At 65.3% G+C, this 20011-nt stretch overlaps 1 protein-coding gene across 5 annotated transcripts in view; it reads left to right on the top strand.

The window, feature by feature from the left end:
- Positions 1 to 20011, top strand: part of RBFOX3 (RNA binding fox-1 homolog 3) — a 409370-nt gene that overhangs the window by 381424 nt on the left and 7935 nt on the right. For all 5 annotated transcript variants that reach the window (XM_041727165.1, XM_041727166.1, XM_041727164.1 and 2 more), the window contains 5 exons: positions 7832 to 8086; positions 13423 to 13560; positions 15038 to 15091; positions 15942 to 16034; positions 17240 to 17300. In XM_041727165.1, the coding sequence (XP_041583099.1) occupies positions 7832 to 8086; positions 13423 to 13560; positions 15038 to 15091; positions 15942 to 16034; positions 17240 to 17300 (601 nt within the window). The remainder of the gene's footprint in view (positions 1 to 7831; positions 8087 to 13422; positions 13561 to 15037; positions 15092 to 15941; positions 16035 to 17239; positions 17301 to 20011) is intronic.

Here is a 20011-nt window from a genome sequence, read left to right as displayed (position 1 = left end):
TTCCCGGTGTTCCCCGTGCCAGGCGGCAGAGCTCAGCAGGCGCTGGTGACGGGAGGTATCAGTGTGCGGGGCGGGGCTGAGGGGGTGAGGGTCCGACACCCCAGGGCAGGTGGGCGTGATGCGGGTTGGGGGGCGGCCGGAGCACATCCTGGGGATTGGGTCCGTGCCCGGGTCAGGCCGCCCTGCCCCTCCTCCGCCCCGTCTGGAAGCCGGCCTTGCCCAGAGGTGAAGAAATGGCTCGTTGCCCAGCCTTTGCCGCCAGCCTCCCCACCGCAGCCTGGCCCGCGGGCCCTGGGGCCTGCGCCGCCCTCCTTCCTGGGGGTGAGGAGGCCAAGAGGCAATTAGCCTGATTGTCCTGGAGGGACCACGAGCAGGAGGAGCCGGAGGGACTGGGCAGGCCGGGAGGGTCCAGGCGGGCTTCCGTCAGCTGCCCCTGCCCCCTCCGCCTCCCCCCAGCGACCCCGTTCCCCAGGCGTCCCGCCGGCCCATCACTGCGCACACACGGGGGCCCCTCACCCTGGCAGGACGGGGACACACTGGCCGAGGGACCTGGGAACTCAGGCTGCCTCGCTCCCTGGGGTCATTCCAGGTGAGTTTATTTACAGGGAGACTATTTTCAGGAGTGCCTGGAGGGTGGGCGGAGGGGCCTGCCAGGGACCGGTGACCCAGCTGCCACCGCCTCCAGAAGGGGTGAAGAGGAAGCAGCGAGTGGATCTGGGAAGGAGGGAGGGTCCTGGGTGGGCCCCCTCCAGGGGCGGTCCAGTCCCTCCAGAGCCAGCGACAGCCTCCGGGGAGGGAGCTAGGGAATAAAGACCCCAGACTCGCTCTTCCCCCAACACCGACACTGGAGGGCAGGGGGTGCAGTCCGCGCCAGTCACCTCTGGGGGAGAGGGGGGGCGCGCTCGCTGGTGGGATCCACGCAGAGCCCCAGGCGCACCCTCAAGGCCAGCTGTGCGCACCGCCAGCCTGCCCTCCTTGGTTCCCCTTTGCCAGATGCGTGAACGTGGATCTTTCTGGAACTCGCCTTCCAGCCTCCATCACCGCGTCTGGGAGTGGCTGGCTCCTGCCGGACCAGCTGCAGACCGCACCCTACCCGTCCATAAGTGCGGGTGCGGGAGCGACTCTGTAAATGTCGCCTGGGCCCAACTTAGTTCTTTGCACAGAGTCCCGTTCGGTATTGGGTCCCCCCCCGCCACCGTCAGCACCCAGGGGCAGCCCCAGCGGTCACCTGTGGAGAGCTGAGGGAGTCAGGTGGTGGTGCGCTGGCTCTAGCAGCAGCTCGACGGGGCCTGCCGGGCAGCACCCGCCCACCCTCGGGGTGTAAATAGCCCCACTCTGGCCGACTTCAAGCTGCCAGGGCGAGGCCACCGAACTTGGAGTTGGAAAGAGATGCTCCCCGTCGGCTCTCGAGAGCCAGAGGGGCTGGAAGGGGCCGCGGGCCTCCGCCCTCCGCACCCCTGCCTCTGCCGTTGGCACGTGTGCAGTGGAGGACGTGGGATGGGACGGGTCTGTGTGCGCACCCGCCCTGGGTCCCCAAGCAGACATGTCTATCTGTGCCTCTGTTTCCCCCCCGTAAAGATCACGAGGGACATACCTGCCCTGCATGGTCTGTGACCAAACATGAGATAAAGGGGCGCAGAGCAGCGGGCATGGAGCGAGCAGTCCGCAGTTTCCTGCCGAGTCCTGCCTCTGGGCTCGTTGTGGGGACGCCGTGCGGGGGCACACGGGGCGCACAGAGCGCTCTTGGTGACCACTGTCACAACACGTTCACTCCTCCACTAGGTGCACACCTTTCGCGGTCCTACTGCGTGTCGTCACGCTCTGGGGGCTGGAGATTCAACGACAGGCAGACTGTGCCTGGACATGATGCTGTGGGGCAGGTGGCAGACTGCACGTAGCCACGTGGGGACTGAGATGGAGAAGAGCAGAGCCGCATCGGGGGGTGGGGAGTGCAGAGTGGGGGCACCCCAATTTTAAAGGGCCTCCCTGAGAAGGTGACACTGAAGGAAGAGAGACTGCCGTGGGGTATGAGGGGAGCAGTGTCCCTGCAGAAGGAACGGTCAGTGCAAATTCCTCGAGGCCAGAACTGGACATTCGAGGGGCAGCAGAGACACTTGTGCTCAGCATAGAACATTCAGGGAGGCCCCAGTGGTAGGGGGTCCGTCCGTCCATCCATCCATCCATCCATCCCTCCGTCCATCCACCCATCCATCCAGGTCATGCAGGGACAGTCCCCTCCAAGTGTCTGGATTTTACTTGGAGAGGACAGGTCGTTGGGGCAGGAGCAGAAGCAGGAAGACTGGGGGAAATCACGGGGCGGGGGGGGGGGCAGACCTAGGTGGGAGCAGCGAGTTGGCAGAGACGGTTGGGTCCTGGGTACATGTTGAAAGTGGAGCTGACGGGGCTCCCTGCTCGATTGTTTGGAGTGGACGGAAGGAGAGGTATCACCCTCCAGGTGTAGGGCTGAGCACCGACCTGTGGGCAGTGGGTGACCTCACGAGAGGCGGATTTGATGAGGACAACGGAGGGGAGCAGGAGTCCCTTCAGGAGTAGGTCAAGCTCGAATGATGGATTAGGTGTGCAGACAGCTGGCAGCCGTTGGGGGTGGCCAACGTACGGTGCTACTTTAAAATTGAGGCTAAGAACCTTGAGGTAATGAGCCACGTAAGAGAGGGCCCAAAGACCGGGTTTCGGGGGGCCTCCAACGTTTGCAGGTTGGGGAGATGTGAGGAAACAGTAACCCAGATGCAGAAGGAACTTCCATGGAAGCAGAACCCACAGCGCGTGCTGCAACCAAACCGAGCGAGGAAAGTCTAGAGAGAGGAGTCAGTGCTGCTGAGGGACCAGGTCCGGTGAGGATTTCAGTGTGGCAGACGTGGGACCCTTGACGAAGGTGGTTTCAGGGAATGGGGCCAGTTTGGAGTGGGGCTAAGGAGTGGGAGTAGAAGAATTGGGGGTGCAGATCTAGCAGCTCATTCCAGAGACTTTGCTCCCTAGGGAAATAGTTAGCTGGGTTGTAGCCTCAGGGGACGACAGTCCAGGAGGTTGTCCTGCTCCTGTCCTGGGAGATGTTGCAGCGAATCGCCAGCGCTGTGAGCATGCGTTGGTGAGAAGGGCTGGGCTCTGGGGTAGGAGGCCAGCGGGCCAGCAGGTGAGCGCGGACGTTCCGCTCTTGTTTTCTGCGGAAAACAGGAAATGGAAACTGCTTTGGTCGGTGGTTAGTGATCTCAAGTGAATCATTCAGGATGATTTTGTGGTTTTTCTCCAACAGTGTGAGCCATGGAGTACAGTGGGCAGAGCTGGATCTGACCAGTTCTATCGGGAAAATGTAACAATGGGAGAGGGGAAGAAGTTTGTAGAGAAAGTGGTATAATGACTATCTACTCATCCCTTCACCTGTCTACCCATCCATCCACCCCTCCTTCCGTATGTCCATCCATCCATCCATCCATCCATCCTTCCATCCATCCATCCACCCCTCCTTCCATATGTCCATCCATCCATCCATCCATCCATCCTTCCATCCATCCATCCACCCATCCATCCATCCATCCATCCTTCCATCCATCCTTCCATCCATCCATCCACCCATCCATCCTTCCATCTGTCCATCCACCCATCCATCCTTCCATCCATCCATCCATCCATCCATCCTTCCATCCATCCATCCACCCATCCATCCATCCATCCATCCTTCCATCCATCCTTCCATCCATCCATCCACCCATCCATCCTTCCATCTGTCCATCCACCCATCCATCCATCCATTTATCTACCCATCCTTCCACCCACCCATCCTTCCATCCATCCATCCATCCATCCATCCATCCATCCATCCTTCCATATGTCCATCCACCCATCCTTCCATCCATCCATCCATCCTTCCACCCACCCATCCTTCCATCCATCCATCCATCCATCCATCCATCCATCCATCCTTCCATCCATCCATCCATCCACCCATCCATCCTTCCATCCATCCATCCATCCATCCACCCATCCATCCTTCCATCCATCCATCCATCCATCCGTCCATCCTTCCATCCATCCTTCCATCCATCCATCCACCCCTCCTTCCATATGTCCATCCATCCATCCATCCATCCATCCATCCATCCATCCACTCCTCCTTCCATATGTCCATCCATCCATCCATCCATCCATCCATCCTTCCATCCATCCATCCACCCCATCCATCCATCCATCCATCCTTCCATCCATCCTTCCATCCATCCATCCACCCATCCATCCTTCCATCTGTCCATCCACCCATCCATCCATCCATTTATCTACCCATCCTTCCACCCACCCATCCTTCCATCCATCCATCCATCCTTCCATATGTCCATCCACCCATCCTTCCATCCATCCATCCATCCTTCCATATGTCCATCCACCCATCCTTCCATCCATCCATCCATCCATCCATCCACCCATCCATCCACCCATCCATCCTTCCATCCATCCATCCATCCACCCATCCATCCATCCATCCATCCATCCTTCCATCTGTCCATCCATCTACCCATCCATCCATCCATCCATCTTCTATCCATCCATCCATTCATCTGCCTATTTGTCCTTTAGTCTGTCCATTCATCCCTCCGTCCACACACCCACCCATCCAATACACATGGAGGCTCTTCTGGGTGCAGCAAAGTGCTCTGCTGAGTGCAAGGATGTGGGAGCGAGAGTGAGCGAGTCACCCTCAGGCTCTGGGGATTTCCAGGCCCCTGGGGAGCCAGACACGTTCACAAGCTGCTCTGAGACGAGGCCCCAGCCTGGCAGGAGGACTATGCTCGCTCATGCCGCAGAGCCCAAGCCTCTTCCACTCTGGCCCCAGCGGACCGAGGAAGAAGGAAGGACAGGAACGTGACTGCGCCGGCCGTGCTGGCCTCTCCATGTCAGGCGCATCACGCCCTCGGTGCACCCGACACCCTCTGCTCTTCCCTCCGGGTCTGGTCCAGGGGCCCTCAGCCCGGGCCACACAGCAGAATGTCATGGGAGAGTTTGGTTGTAAATATGCTCAGCTGCCCTGGGGAGGGGTCCAGGCGTGGGATGTGCATCCAGGGTGAGGGCCCCTCACGTGACCACAGTCCCCTCCAGCGTGGGTGGCAGGAGTGGTGAGACAACCATGACAACCCCGGGACCCACCAGACCACGCTGGCTAGCTTTTATTCTGCGCTTCCTCTGTCTGGGCCCCGTGATAACCTCTTGCAGATGGACGACTTTGTTCAAAGAGGACGAATGGTCACCCAGGGCCACCCCGTGGCTCAGAGGGAGCCCTCCTTGTGTATCCCAGGCTCTAAACTGTGTCCCCGGGCTGTGAAACCTCCCATCCCGTCCCCCAGGACCCGCCTGTGAAGGGGCAGAGCTGTGCATGCAGGAGCAGGGGTGCAGGCCTGAGAGCCAGGCCGTCTGTGCCTCGGTCTTACCAGCTGTGAAATGGGCGATACTGTGACCTTGGGGATCGGAGGGGGATTAAATGAGTTAGTGTGCAAAGTAGAGAGCGCTGTGTGCTCAGATGTGCTGATTTGTTGCCACATGGTAAAGGGCCCTGGGTGGCCGTCTCACAGCTGCCTCCTGCACCCCCCGCGGCCCTTCAGCCCGACACCCTGCTGTGGCATCCCACCTGTGTCCTGCAGGTTCCCGACAGCCTGGGCTCCGGGCTCCAGCTCTGGGCTCCAGCTCCGGGGGCCGCTGTACTGGGAGTGGTGGCTGTCACTCAGTCCCCAGGGGACCCAGGGAAGAGGGTGCTGGGGGCATGGGGTGAGGATAGGGTGACAAGGAGCAGATAGAAGGGCCTTGGAGGAGGGAAGGTGTGGGGACACTGGGAAGAGGTGAGTTAGTGGAGGTTCTAATCAAATATTTATCAGTTAATTGATCTCTCCAGGCAGCTGACAATGTCCTGTCCCTTCCCCTGGCCTGCTCCTCTTCCTCCCCACCCCGCCCCCGCCCCCTCCTCTCCCTTGCCCTGGCCTCCACCCCTCCCTGGCCTGGGTGCTCCTCCCACCCCCACCTGCTCCCTCCTCACCATGAACCCTCCCCTTCTCCCACCCAGCATGTTCCTTCGCTCACTGTAGGTAGTGGGACTTTGTGGGCGAGTTGGGAGCAGTGAGGAGGACTGTCCAGCGAGGACCATGCACTCATGAGTGTGTGTGTGACACACACACGTGCTGTGGGACAGGACGTTCTGCTCATTAGGCCACTGCACAGCAGGGTCAGGGGTCACCCCAGGAGTCAGGGGTAGTGAGTGCAGAGGCTGGCACAGGGGGTGCACAGGGGCTGGGGCCTCTGGCAGAGAGTTGGCCTGAGGCTTCCTGCCTGCAGGGAGGTGGGCAGGTGGACAGGTCGGCAGGTGGGGGACAGGGCCCTGGGCCTGGGTCTTACCCACTTACACCAGCACCTTGTGAGGCCAGGCTCCTCAGGGCCCCTCGCACTCAGGGTCATTCTCTGAATCCACACTCACTCTGGATCGCAGAGGTCAGGGCTGCCCATCCCTCTCCATCCCCGCCAGAGCTACGGGCCTGGCACCCCCCAGGCCCCCGATAAACAGTTGTTGGGGGGATACGTAGTAGTAAGCCACGAGGAATGGAGCAAGACCCGGCATGTTCTCTGGAAGCAGCACCCGTGTCACGGGGGGATAGGCTAGGAAACAACCCTGAAAACATGCCAAGGGTGGTGTGACGGGCAGCGTGGGAGAGCACGGGGTTCCTCCTTGGTGAGACGTCAGGACAGTGGCCCTAAGTGTCAGACTGTCCAGTCCCTGCAAGGGTCCTTCCACACGATCTCGAGGGAGGGGTAGCACCTGACCTTCCCGATGGGGGGGCTCTCTCTCCCCCGGGGACACCTTCAGAAGGCCAGAGAGTACCTCACCTGCTCAGAGAAGCTGCTGCAAACCTGCCCTCCACCCCCCACTCCACGTGTATCCTCAGTGGGGAACAGTAAGTAGGAGCAACCAGAACGTAGCCCTGCCCCTGCCCACCCCAGGGACAGCATGGGGACCCCAGTCCCTTCTCTGAGGCTGCAGGGCTCTCTCCCCGGGCTACATCAGGGGTTCCCACGTGTGTCCAGATTGCTGCGGGGGGTCTGGGGTACGGGCGAGGACCTGCGTCAGCTGACAGGCTCCCAGGCGACGCTCCTGGTCCAAGCACCCCATCTGAGGAGCCTCTGCCCTACAACGTGGCTGGGGGCAGAGGGGCCCGGAGGGGAGGGGTGGGGTGTCCCAGAGACGAGCTCGGGGGTCTGGAGACGGGGGCCATGTTGTGCTGGGCTCCCAGCGCCATGGGGTCGACTCCAATCACCTCCCCCTCGGGCTGTGATGGTGCCCTCCTTTGCCTGCTCTACCGATGGGGAAACTGAGGCCTGAAGCCTTCGTAAGGCAGGAGGGAGGTGGGCGCGGCTCTAAGGGACATGGGAGGGACCCTCGCTGCAGCTCCTTCTGTATGGCAACTGCATCAACGTCCCCTGGTGGGACAATGGCCCCACCAGAGGTCCCTGCTGGTGGACACTGTGTAGAGGGTGCGCGGGATCACAGAATTGTTCTTTCTGACGGTTTAACGTCCTCAGGTCTGACCAGGATGTGCGAGTGGTCTCAAGCCCTGGGCGCCCTGACGCCCCCACCCGAGGGCAACTCCGGCAGCTCAGATCTGGTGGCCCATGTCCGGGAGCCCCCCACCCACCCAGAGGGCCTGGGCCATGCTGCCAACAGCCCAGCATCGAGGCCGCAGAAACTTCTGGAAACCCACCTGCGCGGCCCCGCGAGCCCTCGGGAGGGGGCAGCGTCGGGCCTGCCAGGCGTCTAACCTGCGCACTCTCGTTGCCTCTACAGGGCAATCAGGACGCCACGGCTCCGCCTGAAGCGATGGCCCAGCCCTACCCCCCTGCCCAGTACCCCCCTCCGCCACAGAACGGCATCCCCGCCGAGTACGCGCCACCCCCCCCGCATCCCACGCAGGACTACTCGGGCCAGACCCCGGTTCCCCCGGAGCACGGCATGACCCTGTACACACCAGCACAGACCCACCCCGAGCAGCCGGGCTCGGAGGCCAGCACACAGCCCATCGCCGGGGCGCAGACAGTGCCGGTAAGGGGGCCCCGCGAGCCCACGGCTTCGGGGAGGAGTGTCCCCCGGGAGGGCGGGGGGGGGTGGCCCACAGGTGACGGGCCAGGAGGGGCTCACGGCCTTGGAGCCTCTGGCTGACACCCGGCTGAGCCCGGCACCAGGTTGCCAGTGACCTGTCCCTGGGGGGGGGTGGTGAGGGGAGTGGTGAGGCCCGGTCCCCGCATCTGCACAGGAGGGGGCAGGGCGGCGACAGAGGAGGCGCAGGGCCCCTGGCGAGTCTCGGGTGGCGGGCGCGGAGATCACTTCTGACCACTCGTCACTACCTGCTTGGCCGCCCTCCAGAGAGCCTCCCGATGGGGCTGTGATGCGGCTCCAAGGAGAAAGTGCTGAGCCGCCCGCTTCTCGGGCTCCCGGCGGCGGAGGAGCGTGGCCGGGGGTGGCCGGGCTGGGGTGGGCGTCCCACGAGGGCAGCCCCTGGGAGCCAGCCAGAACCCAGCCCGCGCCGCCCCTTCCCTGGCCCCGGCCCCAGTCGCCTTCTCCACGCGCCGTCCTCCCCGGCTGCGGGGCTTTGGGTTCAGCCAGTGTCCGTCCTGCTGGCTGCCCCCCACCCCCCAGCACTGGCCGGCGGGGCCCGGGCAGGAGGCCAGCACGCCCTGTGCCACCCAGGAGTGGCCCCGCTCTGGCAGCTTCCCAGCGGGCGCTCCCCCCACCCTCGCCCTGTTGCAGCCTGGCTCCCGGGGTGCTGCGTGGGCCCAGATACCGCCCACCGCCCCTGTGTGGACGGCAGCGCCCAGGCTGTCTGGGGAGAGACGGGACCCTCGTCTGCGGCCCTTCCCCCCGCGTGGAGGGCTGCCGGCCTGAGTCCCCCCCGTGCACTCTGCACGTCCATGTCCGGTGTCTCCCGCAAACCCTCACGCGGGCTCCTACGGTGGGAAAGGCGAGGCCTGAGGGTCGTAGAACCAGGAGCCAAATGGTACCTCTGGGGGCCGCTCTGCTTGGGCTTCTGATTCCTCAAGCCCCCGCGCCTCCCGCCCCGACCAGGTGCGCTCAGACCAGAGCCAGAGGGGGCCCATCGTGGCCGAGTCCCAGCGGGGGGACGGGCTCCTTCTGACGGGCTCTGCAGACGGGGTGCATCTGGCCAGACCACCCACGACGGGACCACGAGGCACAGAAATTCGCCCCAGAAGCGAACGCAGGAGACAAGGTGGTCAGACCAGCAGGTGCCGCGGAGCTGGGGGCCCGATCGCGGACGCCTTCAGCACAGAATCCAGCCAGGAGGCCTCCTTGACACCTGGTCCCCAGAGACCGCCAAACCGGGAAGAGCATGGGGTCATCTTCACCCGGAGGACGGTTGGGGGAATGCCCTGTGCGCCGCGCACTGAACAGCATCGGGGGCACAGGGGAGAAGTGACCGGCCCTGCCCTGAGGCGGCCACCAGTTCCAGGTGCCAGTCGAGGACATGAAAGTCATGGCCCCCGTCCTGTGACCCCGGAGGGGTCAGAAACGATTCATCCCAACTGAGCAGCGAGCGTCTCACTTCTCTGGCCACGGGCCTCCCCAGGAGGGTGCCTGGGCCCGAGGGCGTAACGGGCTCCCTGACCTTCCAGTTTCCGGCCCTGGTGTCTTCGGGTCCCGCGAGAGGGGCAGGGTCTGTAGGTCTGCCATCCGGGATAGAGGAGCGACCGTTCCTGGCCGTGCCCGGGCCCCGATGAGCCCTGCAGGTGGGGTCGCCGGAGGGACAGAGGACCCGCTGCTGGACAGCACGTGCGCTCAGAGCCCGAAGTACTTGTGCAGAGCTTCCCACCTCGGGAGGAGCTGGAGGGGGCGGGGGGCACCCCATCCTGCTCTGAGATCCCAGGAGCCACCGTCCTCCCGGAGGAGCTGCCCCGCACTCCCAGCTAAAGCCTAAAGGGCCCCGTCCCTGCGTGGAGGCTCCTCAGCTCACCGAAGCCTCCTCTCGCTGCACCCCCCACCCCCAGGCAGCCTGGGGTTCAGATGCAGAGGTACAGGGCAGCGGGGGGCGTGGACTGTGCCTTCTGCCCAGACCTGCTCTCTCCTGCCCTTGGATTCTGTTTGTCACCGCGGCATGGGGTGCCAAGCCTGATGGGGTGCCAGCCTGATGCCAAGCTGATGGATCGGGGTGCACCCCACTGCTCTGCAGGGACCCCAGGGATACGGCTGGGGGCCACCTCCCCAGGGTGCTCATTCACTCAAGGGCACGAGGGACCCCTGCAGGTGTCCCTGAATCCTGGGACTGCCCGGGGGACTGTCGCTCACAAACTACCCCCCACCCTCCCCATCTTCCTCTTCAGTGACCCTCACAGGGCCTGTCCCGGGGGCCCCTGCCCTCCCCAGCTGGCAGGTGCCACAACACCAGGTGCTGTGGCCAGAGTGCCAGGTGCCAAGGCAGATGTGTCCTGCCCACCCCACACACACACCCCCCCCCGCCACCTCCCTGGGTGAGACCCAGCTGTGCGCAGCCACCACGCCCCGGGCAGCTGCCAGCCGACGATGCCCCCCGACCCCGGGCAGCTCAGTGCCACAGCTGTGTGGCCGGCAGGGTGCTCTTAGAATATGCTGTCCTCCAGAGTCCCTGCCCAAGGAGGGGGCTGCCCGTTAGGACAAAGACGACGTCACAGACAGACAGCTGGAGGCTACAGGTGGGACGGCCCCTCCCAGCGCCCCCACCGCAGGGCCGAGAGCCTCCTTACATGAGCGCCCAGGAGCCCCCGGGCGGCAGGGCTGAGGGGCTGCAGGGAAACACTTGGCGTGGCTTCCTCTCGGGTCGCCTCAGCAAGCCTGGGTGATGGGCTCCACGCAGGGACGAGGCCGTTCCGGCCTGCTGCCTGAGCCCCCCGCCCCCGCCCGTGCCCACCAGCCCCTGCCCAGGGCTCTCGTGGCCTCCCCCTGTGCCGACTGAGCTTGGGGAGGCCCAGGTGCAGGGTCTGCAGGCTCCTCTGATTGTGGGGGGCCGGGGGTGAGCGGGGCCTGATGGCTAAGGTGACATGCATCTTAGGATTTCACAGTCACCCAGCCCGTTCGTCTGCCTCTGTCTGGAGCTGTGCGGGGGTGGCCGAGGGGGCTTCTTCCTTGCTTGAGTCCTGGCCCCACTCGAGACTCATCGCACCCGACCCCCAACACCCCATTCCCCGTCCTTGCCCTCAGCTGGCTCCCCTTCAAGGCCTCTGGGTGGGGTGTTGTGGGGGGGTGCTGGACTGTGGAGACTGACAGTGGGTGCAGGGCAGCCCGGGCAGGCCCCAGACGCCTTGCCTGGGTAGTGCCCTCCTGTGCCCCTCCCAGGCCCGGGGCCCCCCCCACTCTGGGTGCAGCTGGCCGAGCTGACCGCTGCTCCCTGCTGGTCCGCAGCCAGCGTTAGGGGCCCTCTCCGGTGGAAGTCCCAAATTCACCTGTACCCAGGAGCCATGGGGGGCTCAGGTGTGTGACCGAGGGCCTTGGGCCCACCCTGACTGCCGCACGGGAAGAGCCAGACTTTGTTGTAAGCAGAGGGCAGGGGAGTCAGCGGATGCGCGGCGGGTTGTGCTTCGATTTCGGGGCAAGGACGAGCCTCTGGAGGTCCGCACAGAAGAGCAGGACCACGCGAGGAGGACGCGGAGCAGGCTGGGCCGTTGGGCATTGGCAGCTGCCCGGCCGAGCCGGAGGAGCCCCCAGGTGTCCCTGAGGCTCCCAAAGGCAGCTGCCCAGTGTTGCCCCCACAGACCTGCCACCCTCCCACCTGCACCCGCCGGCGGCTCTGCCACGGGGGCTGCAACAGCCTGGCTCCTGGGCTGCTTGGTGACGTCCAGCCCCAGCCTTGGACGCACGTCCCTCGGCAGCCGGACAGAAGGGCTCCGGGCACACACACTCGTCAGAACCGGGCCCACCGCTCATGGGATGGCCACCCCGCTGACATGGGTCACACACGTCCCCAGGAGAACAAGAGGACGGTGGCTTCCGACCACACTTGGGATCATGCACCTTTGCTGCCTCGTCGTAACGCAGGAGCGTAGACCCGACTGTGAGGGACTCTGAGCAGGTGTTGCAGCTCGCCGCCTGGCGTGTCCTCGCCGCTGTCGGCAGCCCAGGAGCTGGGGACAACCGCCCCCCTCCCCTGTGGCACCTGCTGCCCCGGAGCCTGGTCAGAGGCCTCCGGGCCGAGCTCAGCTGTAGGGGAGCGGCCCCTCCTCCCAGAGACGACGAACGCATTGGCCACTGAGGGCTGCCACTCAGGAGTCCACGGACGGGCCACGGCTCGCGGCGATCTGGGCAGCCTGCGCCCCTTGGGCTCCGTTTCCCTTGCCCAGAGGAGGCCTCGGGCCCAGTGGCCTCGCCCTGCCCGCCAGCCCTAACTCTGGGACGCCCGTTGCACCTGTCAGCGCGCCTCTCCTGGACCGCAGGGAAATGCCCCGGAAAGCGGCTTCAGCAAACGGACGGTTCTTGGAGACCCCTGGGAGGGGTCTCCGGGCGGCTCTCCGGTGCCGGCCACCAGCACTTCCGCTTGTACAAACCTCAGCGTGGGCCTCGGGGGACCCTACCACCTCCGCTCCCTCCAGACATGTCAGAAAAGCTCAGGGTGGGCCGGGCTGGAGCGAGGGCACCCCTCATGCCTCCAGCCGCGGTCCCAAGAGAGAACCCTGAGCGAAGAGCGGGGATTGAGGCAGGAGAGCGAGGAGCAGCGAAAGGCACGTTCACGGCCTGTCGTCCCCATCAGGAGGCCGTCCCCCACCCGGAGGAGCCGCAGGGGTGGGTGCCAGGCCACCTGCGCACCCAGCGTGTCGGTCACCGGCAGAGGGCGGCTCCCGGACACTCTCGCTGCAACTCGCCAGTGAGCCGGGCCAGGATAACCCTCGGGGCTGGCGGTGCGCAGGGCGGGGGTGTCACCGTGGTCTAAGCTGAGAGGCCGCCTCGGTCACCAGGCCCGCGTTCACGGAGCACCCGCCGCGTGCCTTCGGTGCTGAGGCTCAGCAGGGACAGAACGGGTGCCCCCCAGGGGAGCCTCGCAGGCTTGTCACCTCAGCGCCCATCCTGGCCTCGTCCTCGCAGGGGGCCGTGGGTCAGGGGTCCTCACCTCATGGCAGCTTCGTTTCCTGAGCCCCAAGTCTGCCGGAACCCCTCCGCTCCCCAACGTTGGGGCCCCAGATGAGGAAGGGCACTGGCCGGCTGCACCTGGCCACCCCATGCCCTGGAAGAGTCACCCCACGGGTGCTGAGCAGCAGGGGGCCTCCCGTGAGAATCCGCCTCCGGGTCCCAGCCCCCGGAGGGGGAGGCCCAGGGAGTCGGGGGATCTGGCCGTCAGGTGCTCCCCTCCCCGCGGGATGGGAGCCCAGAGGGGCACCTCACAGCCCGGCCTCTCCCCACAGCAGACAGACGAGGCGGCACAGACAGACAGCCAGCCGCTCCACCCCTCCGACCCCACAGAGAAGCAGCAGCCCAAGCGGCTACACGTCTCCAACATCCCCTTCCGGTTCAGGGACCCCGACCTGCGGCAAATGTTCGGGGTGAGTGTGTGCGGCCCCTCCATCCCGGCTCCCACCCACCCACCCCTAACCCCGAGCCCCCACACACATCCCACTGCCTGCTGGGGCCAGCCCTGTGCTGCCGGAGGCCTGGGGGGTGGGAGGGAGGAGGGAGGGCCCAAGGCCTGGGAGGAGCTGGGGCTGCTTAGGGCCTGCGGGGCTGAGGCCAGGGCTCACTGGGTTATTACCCTGCAGTCCCTTGCCCGCTGCCAGCACTGTGTCCGCCCCACCCCACCCCTGCCACAGCTGGGCAGGCTCTGGCCCCTGACGCACTGCACAGATGGGATCCTCAGAGGGCAGGTGCCCTGAGGATGGCCTTGGGGTGCAGCCAGCACCCACATCTCGCCCCAGATACCCACCCCCCTTCTTGGAGGCCCCATTGCATTTGGGGCGTTGACACAGCGAGGTGCTGACGGCATCTGGAATCATCAGGATCTGGCTCCTCTTGGCCTGGGCCAGGCTGCTGCCAACCTCTTTGAGCCTGGGGCCTGCCCTTAAAGCAGCTGCCTTACAGAGCTCACCTGATCTTACCTGTCCCTGCACGAGCATCAGCTCACCCCGACCCCACTCGGGCATCAGCTCGCCCTGTCCCCACACAGGCATCATCTAGCCCCATCCCTGCTCGGGCATCAGCTCACCCCGTCCCCGTACCAGGGTATCAGCTCACCCCGTCCCCGCACCAGGACAGGGACCACCCCCCGCTTCGGCCCCTGTCAGAGTGGGGACTGCGTTGCTATCTTGTTGCACATCCCATCACGGCTCCACCAGCTCGTGGTCGTGGGGTGCAGGGGACACCAGTTCCACACACTGGAGCCCTTGGGGCAGGTCCCTTGGGACCGCGTTCCAGGAATTTGGTGTCACAGGTTCACGGTCTCAGAGCCAGGGCTGCCCTTGGGACCGGGGCCAGTGACGGGGCAGGAGGGGCCAGCCGCAGCACCTGCGCCTGCCTGGCCAGTGTGTCCTTGTTGGGTACAGGGCTTGGGGTCAATGCTGCCCCGCACCCCACACGGCCCAGCCCCAACAGCACAGGCTGCTGGCAGTACAGGGTCCCTCCATGGCCCCATGTCTCTTCCAGGGGCTCCTGCCCCCCTCGCGGCACCCCACCGTTTGGGAAGGGCCTACCCATAGCCCTCTACCCTTCAGTGTGAGTTAGAGGTGGCTGTCTGCGACCTGGGCAGAGGCCAGGCAGGGAGAGGAGAGGGACTCCGGGGAGGCTGCCCTTCCCCGTCACCAGCGCCTACGTGGGGCACTTGGACAGGGAAAGCCCTCGTGAGAGCGCCGGGCCTCCGGTCCCCCCAACAGGCTTTCCCGAGAGCCCGCCTCTTCCCTGCAGGAGGCTGGCCGGGGCGGGGCAGAGGCCACACCTGGGCGGCAGGTGAGCATCCCGGGGAACAGGTCGGGGGGCGGCAGTGTTAACCCACTCTCCCCTGTCCCCCCACCCCCCTCTCTGTCTCTGCAGCAATTCGGAAAAATTTTAGACGTGGAGATCATTTTTAACGAGCGGGGCTCCAAGGTGGGTGCCGCCCAGAGGCCGCCACCATTACAGCGCCGGCTGTAGGTCCCGCCAGGCTAACGTGTGAAATGTGCGTTTCCTTCCTGGAGAGCTTCGCGCCCGAGGACCCCTGAGCTACACGGGTGCTTGTACCCCCCGCGCCTCCCCCCTCCCCGCCCCGCCCCTGCCGTCTGTGTTGCTGCCGCAGCTGCCGCGCTTCTCTCTCTCCCGGAGCTGTCGGGACCTCTCTGTCTGCGCCCAGAACCCTGGGCCCCCCGCCCGGGGCCCCACCCGCCCGCCGCCCCTCCAGGGGGACCGCCGGCCTGCCCGCCAGCTGGCCCGGAGGCTCGGGGGCGCGGCTGCAGGGTGGGCAGCGGGAGGGGGCCCGGCGAAGACCAGCCCTGCTCCCTGCCCAGGCAAGGGAAGACCCCCACCCACCCCCTCCACGCAGGCTCCGAGGGGGGAGGGGGTGGGGCTGCCCCCGGAGGTCCTGAAAGCCCCCTGCCTCGCCCCCCAGGTGGCAGCAGGGTGACGGGCCTGGCCCCGGCCGGGCCGGGCGAGCATCTCTCGTGGCTCTGGCCTGTCCTCTCGGAGGTGGAGGTGCCGGCGGTCAGCTGAGGCCGGGCCCGGGCCAGCAGCCCCCCCCCCCCGGGGCCACACCCTTCCCGGGGCATCCTGCCGTGGCACCAGGGCAGACCTCTGGGCTGCCGACCTCTCCTTCAACTCACCTGACTCAGTCCCTCTCTCTCTCTCTCTCTCTCTCTCTCCCTCCCCCCTCTCCCCTCCCCGCTGCCCTGTCCCCCACCCCGCGCCTCCTATGTTTTCCTTCCTCTCATCCTTTCTCTCCGTGTCTGTCCTTCTCCGCTCACAGGGTTTTGGGTTTGTAACTTTTGAAACTAGCTCAGATGCTGACCGAGCCCGGGAGAAGCTGAATGGGACGATCGTAGAGGGACGGAAAATTGAGGTGCTCAGATAAGTGTGCTGCACAGGGGGTGCCCGTGAGAGCGGCCGCTGTCCCCAGGGCCCCCCGCCCCGCCCCGCGGCCACACCTGCGGAGGGGCCCAGGCCAGAGCCCGGCCCATCTCCTGGGCCCAGGCTTCAGGCCCGCTCCCTCTGCTTTCTGGAGGGGGGGACCCCAACTGCGGGAACCAGCCGGACCCTGGGAGGAGCCCCAAAAATCATGTGTTTGAGGCCTGGCAGCTCCAAGGACGGCAGTCAGCTCCGTGTGCCCTCATGGGGCCGTTAGGTCCCTGACCCCTCCCTCCGAGGAGCCCCCGCTGCCAGGAAGGGACCCGGCCCAGAGGAGCAGCAGAGACAGGAGGCCAGGGTCCCCCCTCAGCGCCCCCCTTGCCCCTTCTCTGGTGGGCGGCCCATCGCCCCTCCCCTCCCCAGTGCTGTGGCTTCAGGTGTCTGGGAGCTGGGCTCCTGGACACGCGGGGCAGGGGGGCCGGGGGAGAGTCAGCAGCCGGCACAGAGTCCAGGGGAAGGGACATGGGAAGGCCTGGGGGGAGGGCTTCCGGAAGCGGAAGGGCCAGGCTCTGAGGATGCAGCCCGAGGCCTGGGGCTCGCACTGGACGTGCGATTCCCTCCCCGCCTGCACTGGTCTCTACTTCCTTCCACAGAGGCCTCCCCCCTCCTTTCTGCACCCCAGTCGGGCCCTCCAGGGAGATAGGACCACCCCCTTAGCACCCCCTCTTGCATGGGCCTTGTCCCCAAGGGACAAGAACTCTGCCCATGGAGGGGTGCCCGTGACGAGGAAGGCCTCAGCACCCCTCAAGGGCACAGAATGTCTTGGGGGCCTGTCTGCCAGTTGGGCTGAGAGCACTTTGGGGAGAGTCCACCAGCCAGCTTCTCCAGTGGCCTCGGGTGGCCAGAGAGACACCGGGGCCTGGTTTGTGGGAACAGCATGCGAAGGGCAAGAGCCTGCAGGCCGGACGCGGTGCCTGAGCCAAGGGCTGGGAGCAGTGGCGGCGAAGGCTGGAAAGGGCGGGCCAGGGTGGGGGGCCAGGCTGGCACAGAGGCTGTCCGGGCCTCCCTGCCAGCCCCCAGCCCCCAGCCCCCTCCACGGGGCACGCAGGAGCAGTGCAGGACAGGACCGGGGCGGCCAGAGGCCTGCAAGGAGGCCCACGCGCCCCTCACCCTCACCTTCTCCCCCTTCTCCCTGGGCAGGTCAATAACGCCACGGCCCGCGTCATGACCAACAAGAAGACTGCGAACCCCTACAGTAACGGTAAGGGGCTCAGGACCTCGGGGAGGCTGCGGGGGCCGCCCACCCAGACACAGGCCGTGCAGGAGCCTCAGCGGCTGGAGGCCCACCTCCCTGATGCTAAGTGACCCTCACGTCCCAGGTCCACAGGGGGTGGGTTGGCCAAGGCAGGAGGAGAGCTGGGGCCGCCCACCTGGCCCACATGGCTGGCAAGATGCCTGGGCCTTCCCAAGCACCCGGGGCACCCAGAAACAGCGGCTGTGGCCGTTGCCTGAGCGTTCCCTCTTTTCCAAGCAGTGAGGGAGGGCCTGGGCTGGAGGTCCTTAGTATCTAGCAGACGTGAAGATGATTAGAATAGCCCCCCACCCCCGCTCAGACACGGTGAGCCTTGGGGGGCACGATGTGCCTCACCTGAGTGGTCTCGGCCGTGTGCACACCGGTCCCCAAGCGGAAGCAGCCAGTCCTCCTTGGGGACAGAACCCCAGGAGCGGGGTGGAGGGGTGCTGCGCCCGGCCATTCACACTGGTTTGAGCATCTCGGCAGCACACTGGGGCCCGTTTGAGTCTGTCCCTGTGCCCGGGATTGGCAGCCCCGCTCGCAGGATGAGTTACCCAGCGGGGCGGGGCCTGGGCTCCTCACCCCGAGTAGGGCAGAGTGACTGAGCCACCCCCCAGCCCGCCTGTCCCAGTGTGATTGGCCACACATGGACTCCGGTGCCCGGCCGGCAAGGGGGCAGGACACTGGGGGACCTGCCACGTGACCCCCCAGCATGGCCTCGCACGTGTCCTCCTGGAGCAGGACAGGGGTCTGGCTAAGCCACGTTTAGATTAGTAGGGCTCCCATCCTGCTTTTCTGCTCAAATTTTTCCTAAAAATCTGGGGGCTCCTGGCTTTGCCAGCGTCCTGAGCTCACCTTGAGTGCTTGGCACGGGAAGGACGAGTGTTTAGAGATCAGGACGTGTTTGGGGGTCAGGATGATCATCAGGAGCCAGATGCCCACTTTCACCCAAGAGCCACACCCCCTGCCCTCAGGGCAGAGCCTGCGAATGTCAGGAAACATGACGCTGACAGCGGAGTTGGTCCACGGACGACTACGGACGTAGTCACAGGACGGGCACAGAACCAGCCCTGGTCGCGCAAGAAGGAATGGCGAAGTGCTCACAGCGACAGTGTCACGGAAGCGTCCTCACTGGCCCGAGCGAGGACGGGGCCGCAGTGGGTTCTCTGTGGGTTGACGGTGAAGCGCAGCGGGCTCTGGAGGCCCGGGAGTGTGGCTCAACCCGCTTGAACCAACACTCCAGAACACTCAGGAGTTCATCGGTTGCGGGGGAGAGGGCAGAAGTGTCCACTGTGGGAACACACTCTCCAGGCGTGACACTTGTTACAGCAGAAACAAAGGAGCCTCCCAGGGGGGTCTCTGGCTGCCTCCACCATCTGGGGCCCCACACAGTGAAATGGGCTCGGCGGCGCCAGAGAGCCAGGGTGACAGATAAAAACACCCGGGAATTGGCAAGTGGAAGTGCCAGGGACCATCTCAAGGGAAGTTCCACCTCCAAGAACGGACCCAGAGGAGAAGCCACTGGATTAGAGCCCCGGGAAGGTGGGCTCGGGTCACTGGCTCCAGGACTCTGCTCCGTCATGGGTTTTTACTAAGAAGACTCCATTCTTGGGATATTTCTTGCCTTTGGGCTGGGATTTAGAGAAGATTCCAGAGTCTCAGCAGCAAATGTTCAGACACAGACATGCACGCGGGTCCGGTGCTGGTGGACCCGGAAGGGAAGGCGGCCCACGGTCTCATGGAAAGTGTGGAGAATGGGCCCCCAGGAGGACCCAGGTCCAGCCGCCCGCCCAGCAGGGGGATGTTAGAATCTGGGCGTGAGGCTCACAGGTGGAGGCCGACACTGATGGCCTGGTCTCGCCCTTTGCCCTGCTCTCCGGGGCTGTCTGGCTAGCCGGCCAGTGGGCTCGGTCCCTTTTGCACCCCCTACACAGGGTCAAGAGGGGTATGGAGCTGGGCCGTCAGGGCGTACTGCAAACGTAAGAGCAGGTGCACGGAGGGGGCCAGGGCTGGGTCCGATACACCCCTCCCCCAGCCCACGCTCTCTGCGCCAGTGCCTAGAGCCAGAGTGTGCTCCCAGCCAGCCCGTGTCCACCCCCGGGGGCCTCGGGTGGAAGCAGGCTTCACTCCTGCACCTGGGTCCCTGCTGGGAGAGGAAGCCCAGCCCCGTAGCCGGAGGTCCTGAGCCGGGGGTCCTGAGCAGGGGGGCGGGGGGTCCTGAGCCGGCCCACCTGCAGAGGGAGAGGCGGCGCCCCTGACAGCTGGGGGCCAGGCAATGGCCTAGAATGTGGCTGTGGGCATCCGGGTCTGCCATTTCCAGCTCTGGGATGTGAGGCTGCTGCACCTCCGAGCCTCCACTTGCTCTTCTGTAAAACCGGAGGGTGTGACTCCCATCCCGTTGGGTGGGTTTAGAACAGTGTGGCACATGGGGACATGCCCAGGAAGGGTTAGTTGTCCTATTACCTGCAGTCCTAAGGCCATTTCCTCCCCAGGGAGCCACTCCCTGGCTGCTCTGGGGGCAGCCCGGGCAGGACTGGGCAGTGGGGAATGGGCTCCACCCCAGACAGAGGCTTTGGGGCAGAAGGTGGGAGGAGGCTGCGGCACAGGCCCAGCCCCTCAGGGCAGCCTCGGCTCCTCCTGGCAGGCAGCCCACCCCACCAGAGTTCCTAATTCCTGCA

The sequence above is a fragment of the Vulpes lagopus genome, chromosome 12, assembly GCF_018345385.1.
Source record: "Vulpes lagopus strain Blue_001 chromosome 12, ASM1834538v1, whole genome shotgun sequence".
Lineage (NCBI taxonomy): Eukaryota > Metazoa > Chordata > Mammalia > Carnivora > Canidae > Vulpes > Vulpes lagopus.
This window is presented reverse-complemented; position numbering and strand designations above follow the sequence as displayed.